Raw genomic sequence first — 6,536 nt, 5'->3', positions numbered from 1 at the left:
TCCTTCCCAAACTGTTCTACCAACTGGGAAAGAAGCATCCGGGTGAATGAGCTTATGGGGGCCATTCTTATTCAAACCACCATATATATATCTCTTCTTAGCATTTCTTTTTCATTTCTTTTGGAACTAGATAATATCCCATGATGTGGGTGTTTACTTACTTACCTAAAGGACATGATGGTTGTTTCTAAGTTTTGACAGTTCTTCAGAAATCTGTACAAAAGGGCTATATGCATCCTTTGTCAGTTTGCATGTCTATAAAAAGTTTTCAGTTCATTTGGGTAGATCTCAAGAGCATACCTGCTGGGTCCTTTGTATATTTAGTTTTGTAAGATCTTTGTGCAGCATCCCACAGTGACTGTACCCTTTGGTATTCCTCAAATGGTGACCCCGAGTCCCTATGGTTTCATCTTCACTGCCACTGGCACTTTAGATTCTGACCATATTGAGCAGGGTGAGTTGGAGTGATTGGAGTAATGATTTATCCTCTTACCTATGCATGTAAATATTCAGAGGAAGATTGATAAGAGAGCCACAGGATTAAGCCAGATATAAATAGTAATTAGGAGTTAGGTGTGGTTGTGTATACCTGCAGTCCTAGCATGCTCAAGGCAGAGGAACTGCTAAAAGTTTGAGGCCAGTCTGGTCTACATAGCAAGCTCCAGGCTAGTCAGGGCTGTGCTATGAGACTTCCTCAAAAACAAAGCACAAAACAACAACCCCTCCCTACCAAACCCCCAACACACACACACACACACACACACACACACACACACACACGCACACGCATGCACACACGCACACACACACGTTCATGGGGGTGGGTTTTATGCACGTATGTAGAAGCCGGCGATCAATCTCAAGGGTCATTTCTCAGGAGCTATTCCCCTTGGATTTTGAGGAGGTCCTTTCCTCTGGGGTTCACTCACCAGGCTAAGCTGGCTGACCAGCCAACCATGGCAATCACCAGCCTCTGCCTCCCTGGTATTAGAATTAACACTTGTGCTGCCCCACTCAGTTTTTTTATGTGGGTGCTGGGGATCAAACTATGTGCATGTTACCAATGCAGCTATCTTCCTGACCCCTAGAATAAAAGGATTTTGAGGGGTATGTCAAGGGAAGAGATCAATTAAGGTAGGAGAGAGTGGGTTCAAAGCGGGATCCCAAAGCCGAGGTGGTGGAAATGGCTCAGGGAAGAGAGAGGTGGGGTTAGTGCTGTGAGGTCATTGGTGATGACATCACAGATCGGAAGTCAGGTAAAAGCTGCAGAGCTTCTGTGGAGAGCCTAGGTGACTGGCCCTCAAGGGAGGAGCCTGCTGACAAGGACAGGGACTGAAGAGCTCCCTACAACTCCCCAGTGTGTGCAGAAACCTCCCTATGGCAGGAGCTCTGACCAGCAGTTTCTTCTGTTGGGGAGGGAGGCACCAACCCTAGTGTGCACTGGTCAGTCCCCAGGTGTCAACACACCAGGCTGAAGCCTCAGCCACCTGCTGTGCCAGCTGTTGCCTCCAGCTGGAGCACTTTCCACCTTGTCAGCGGGACTAGAAAGGGTGACTTGAGGGAAAAGCTGAAACTGGAGGGGTCATTTTTAGGGCAACAGTAAGGACAGCTGCTCATGGAGACTTTACCAGGCTTGCTCTCTCCTTCCTCAAATTGATGCTGGCCCAGGACGGTTAGGTCTGCCCACCCCCTCCATTCCTTGGATGAAGGCACATAAGAAAAAAGTGGTTTAAGTCTAATAGGCCCCAAGGATTGTCCTAAGACAGCAGCAGGAGTTGGAGTTCTGCAGGAGCTAGGGCGCGAGGTGGAGCTGATGGTTCTTACTCATAGTATCCATCCCAAATCCTGTTTCCTTGGAACTTAGTACCAGTCAAACTTTCTTATTGACAATGACTTGAAAACACTCAAACCGGTCTTGGTAACAATGGTGTAGGACATTGTCCCCAACTCCAGCAGGAAAGTGCTTTGTGAGGAATAAACTCAACTGCCTTGTTCATCTAGATCAGCAGTTCTCAAGCTCCCTGGTGTTGCAACCACTTAACAGTTCCTCACGCTGTGCTCACCGCCAACCATAACACTATTTTTGTTACTACCTCATAACTGTAATTTTGCTACTGCTAGGAATCATAACGTAAATATCCATGTTTCCCGATGGTGTTAGGCAACCCCTGTGAAAAGGTCATTCACTCCTAAAGGGGTTGCAACCCACAGATTGAGAACCGATGATCTAGACTCTAGAGTCTACAACAGCCTAGCCTTCTGGGTCAGGACTGGCTTTATCAGAAGACTTAGCTTACCTCTCAGGTTTTTGACTTTCCGGGTTTGGCCAAGATTTCAGTTCCTAGAAAGTCCAGAGCCTGGTTTCCTGAGTTCCAGTACCCACTGTCGATTGACCAAAGCTTTCCTGGGAACCACTTGGCTGTGGCTGACTAGGTAGCAGAAAGAATCTACCTCGCAGCCAGGCGCAGCTGCCAGGACAGATCTGACCATGTGGAACTCCTTAGCGGTCCAAGCCAGGACTGCGAGCAACCCGTGGTTTACGAGGACCGCGCTGAGCTTCCTATTACCCTTGTTCTGGCTGGAGAAACCCACACACCACACAATTTCTCGTGGCTTCTTCCCACTTCTGCTGGAGAATGGAGGAGGTGCCAAAAACAGGTCACTGTCCCCTCGCCATGCAGACCACCAGTGTGACTTCAAACGCGTGGTGATCCTCCTGCCTCTGCCTTCCAAAGGCTGGCAATTACAGGCATGCTCCACCGTACCCAGCTGCAGGGGCTTGTCTTTAAGATCATCTTCCATATTAGTCTCCTATTTATGGAGCTGACTCTTTTTTTATAGGTTCATCTTTTTATTTGACATGTTGACAAAACGTTTAGTCAAAAAGACCAAAGTTCGTGTTGTCCTCAGATTCCTCGGATTCTTCCTTCTTTGCTTCCACTCTCTTATCAGCTGGGGCAGCAGCAGTGGAGGGGGCAGGATTTGTGGGTGCGGCTCCGGCTACTGGAGCAGGCCCCCCAGCCCCTATGTTGCAGATAAGGCTCCCAATGTTGACATTGGCCAGGGCCTTTGCAAACAAGCTGGGCCAGAAAGGTTCAATGTTGACACCAGTTGCTTTAATGAGGACGTTGATCTTATCCTCCCCTACCATCACCTCGTCTTCCTGGAGGATGAGGGCTGAGTAGATTCGGGTGAGCTTCCATGGAGGCCATGTTGGGGACAGCTGGCACGATATTAGTCACTGGATGAAGTGAGGGCCTCACCCCTACGCCGCAGCCTTAACTTCCTCGGAAGAACCGCGCACCTTGGCGGCAGCAGAGGAAAAGCGGTAGAGTTGAATTTTAAACACACATCTCTCAAAGTCCAAGTGTGAGCCTGTCTTCCTGGGATTATAAAAACCGATTTTTCAGTCTGACTGTAAAACCTAAAGTCAAACTTGGACTGTCTATGGACAAGAGACAGATACTATAGAATCGCTATTTACTAAAAGTAGGAAATACCATTCCCGGGAAGTTTCCATTGCTGTCATCCAAAGGATAAACCCAGCGTAACATATACCAGCTGCTGAGAGGCTGGCTTACCTTTACCTGGCTTTCTCTCAGCAATCTGTGTTTCTCCAACCCAAATGGAGCTGCTAAGTACTCGACTGACTCTTCTGAAGTCCTTGCCATGGGTCTGTATTACTTAGGGTTACTGTCGCTGTGATAAAACACCATGACCAAAGGCAGCTTGGAGAGGCAAGGGTGTATTTCACTCAATTCCATTTAACAGTTCATCGTCAAAAGCAGTGAGGGCAGGAACCCACGCAGGGCAGGAACCCACGCAGGGCAGGAACCTGGAGGCAGGAGCTGATGCAGAGGCCATGGAGGGGTGCTGCTTCTTGGCTTGCTCCTCATGGCCTGCTCAGCCTGCTCTTTTACAGAACCCAGCACCACCAGCCCAGGGATGACACCATCCGCGGTGGGCTGGCTCCCGCTCATCCATCTCTAATTAAGAAAATGCCCTACTGGCTTGTCTACAGCTGGATCTTATGGGGGCATTTTCTTAATTGAGGCTCCCTCCTCTCAGATGACTCTAGTTTATGTCGAGTTGATATAAAACTAGCCAGCACAGGACCCAAACCAGTAATCTGCTGGCCGTTTCATGCAAGTCAACCTGATAATAGTCATTGCTACCTAGAATACGTTTCCTGCCTGGATTACATTTCTCCTCACTCCGATCAGGGCTCTTTCTCGTCCAAATCTTACTCTCAAGTTTCAGCTTGAATCATGCCACCTTCTCCAAGAAGCCAACTGGCTTGCAAACTGGACACAGTATTTTCTGAATCTCCATAGTACTTCACCTGTATTTCCTGTCACCCTCCTCTAGCCATCTTGGCTATGTATATATGCAACCTCTGCTTCTGCCGGTTCAGGGAGCCATGCCTATTTCTTTACCTGACCAGCAGCTTTATCACCCCAGCAGCTGGTGATGTCATAGGCACTGGTTAAGACCCATTGAGTTCTGCTGTGACTTCCTGCTTCTTGGAGGGCAGTGTCAGCCAGTAGTCAACAGTCTAGCTTGTAGAATAATCTGAGTGGGGTGGGCAGGGAATTCTCAGACCCTCACAGCCCCACCCTGCATGGTCCTGGAAAGGGATGATAAGGATACTTCTCTCCTGCTTGAGAGGGGAGGAGGCAGGAGTCCTCTTTGATTAAGACCAAGTGGAAGGATAAAATGAGGGTGGCCAACAGATGAACCATGGACTGGGTCCTCTTCATGCCACTGACCTTTAATATGGCTTGATCAGCAGACACAAGAGCCATAAGTTTGGTCATTGCCTTGTGAAAGGTCTGGGGATAAGATCTGCCGGCCAGCGAGTCAGAAGGCAGGCGGTTTTGCGTTTCAGCTGATTTCATTCTGGAAAGGGTCCCTTGGCAGCCCTCTCCTCCAAGGCTTGATTAAAGTGGAGAGGATTAATGGATTTTTGCTCTTTCCAGATGCTGAAAACCTCCATGTGCTGAGTCTGCTTCCTCTCTAGAAAATGTTAATTTAGAAGGCCGTATGGCCGGAGCAGCTGACCTGAACTCAGGCAGAGTCATGGCTTCTGCTTCATATCTCCTGCTTGAAAATGTGTCCAGAAAATGGAGGAGGGCAGGATTTTAAGGGGTTGACAATCCCCGTTTCTTCATGGGGATTCACACTCTAGGTCGAGCCCCAGGGAATTAGCGTGCTGGAGAAATGAAGCGAGAAAGCTCAGGACTCAGGCCTACTGCGATTTCCTGCATACCTGTGAGACAGGGCGCAGGGTCCCCTGATCACATTGTGTGATATCTTCACCCACCCTGCTGACTCCAGCTCAGCCTGGGGGCAAAGTGAGAAGGCAGGTGGTGCAGGCATGCTTCTGAAAGCAGTGGTTGGGTGTGTGCACGGTGTGTGTGTGTGTGTGTGTGTGTGTGTGTGTGTGTGTACAACCCCAAACACATGTACAAAATACCTTGGAGAATTATACAGAGCTGCATACACATAAAGAATTAATATTATCGAGTCACTGCTTAACTCAATGATTGAATGCTTGGGAAATGGTAGTCCGTGTTGACGGTGCCATGTACAGAAATTTAAGTTCCTAACTGACAAGTAAAACAACAGTGGTCAGACAGACAGACAGACCAGAATAAGCTATGTGAGCCAACACGAGCATAAAAGCATGTGGGAACATGGGGGAAGGCAAGATGTTGAGCCAGGTGTTGAAGATGCTGGAGGAGGAGGAGGCTCCAGAGGACTCTTGCAGGACAGGAGTCATTCTGGGGAAAATAGGTAGCATGATGGCATTCCACATCAGGGGTACCCCAGGCTGGGGCTCAGAGACACTGGGACGCATTTGAAGACCCCCGTCTGTGGTACACGGTGAACAGGAAGTCAGGTGGAGAGGTTGTGAGACAAGAGACTCAGAATGGGACAGAGTCAGTGCATGGAGGCCTCTTAAATCGCGCAGTGTCCTCCGGGGATGAGAACGGAATGTTTTTAAGCATTGACAGGATTTAAGATTGGCAGGAACGGGTTTGCGTTGCAGAGATGAACACCGTGACTACCGTGCCTAATGTGAGGACCATGTTCATTACTTCCTCCAAGCCAGAGATGGCGGTGAGGAGGAGCCCCTTCATCAGCATGAAAGAAAGCAGGCAAATATGGGCCCAAACTGAGGGAGCAGCAGGAGGGTGGCAGGAGGAGAGAGACGGAAGAAGTACTAGGAAGCTGAATGCTGCAATTGAGCAAAGAGAGAAATGGACTTAGGGAGGCAGGAGAAGGCCAGGCGGCTACTGCGCCTGGACAGGAGCATGGACTGGTTGTCATCTTCAGAACTGAGGATGCAGGGCAAAGGCCAGGCTGGAGATGGGCGATGGAGAATGTCTTTCCAGTGGGAAGTAACTTCTGCACCGCCTCCACCCCAACACACACATCCTCACTAATAACTTACTTCATTGCAATTTGCTTTGTTGGAGAAGATTGGGGACACAACGGGAAACCTGCAAGTGAATTAAAATCCCTCATAATTC

General features: G+C 49.0%; 1 protein-coding gene across 1 annotated transcript; it reads right to left on the bottom strand.

The window, feature by feature from the left end:
- Nucleotides 1-2,875: 2,875 nt before the first annotated feature.
- On the bottom strand, nt 2,876-4,817 carry LOC121676946 (60S acidic ribosomal protein P1-like). Its single transcript, XM_042054023.1, has 2 exons — nt 4,770-4,817; nt 2,876-3,223 (listed from the first exon to the last, which is right to left on the bottom strand). Exons 1-2 carry the CDS (start codon nt 4,815-4,817, stop codon nt 2,876-2,878), a joined length of 396 nt encoding a protein of 131 aa, XP_041909957.1.
- Nucleotides 4,818-6,536: the final 1,719 nt, after the last annotated feature.

This window comes from Arvicola amphibius, chromosome 12 (assembly GCF_903992535.2).
Source record: "Arvicola amphibius chromosome 12, mArvAmp1.2, whole genome shotgun sequence".
In the NCBI taxonomy this organism is placed as follows: domain Eukaryota; kingdom Metazoa; phylum Chordata; class Mammalia; order Rodentia; family Cricetidae; genus Arvicola; species Arvicola amphibius.
Note: the sequence above shows the minus strand (reverse complement) of the source record. Positions and strands in the feature narration are given on the sequence as shown.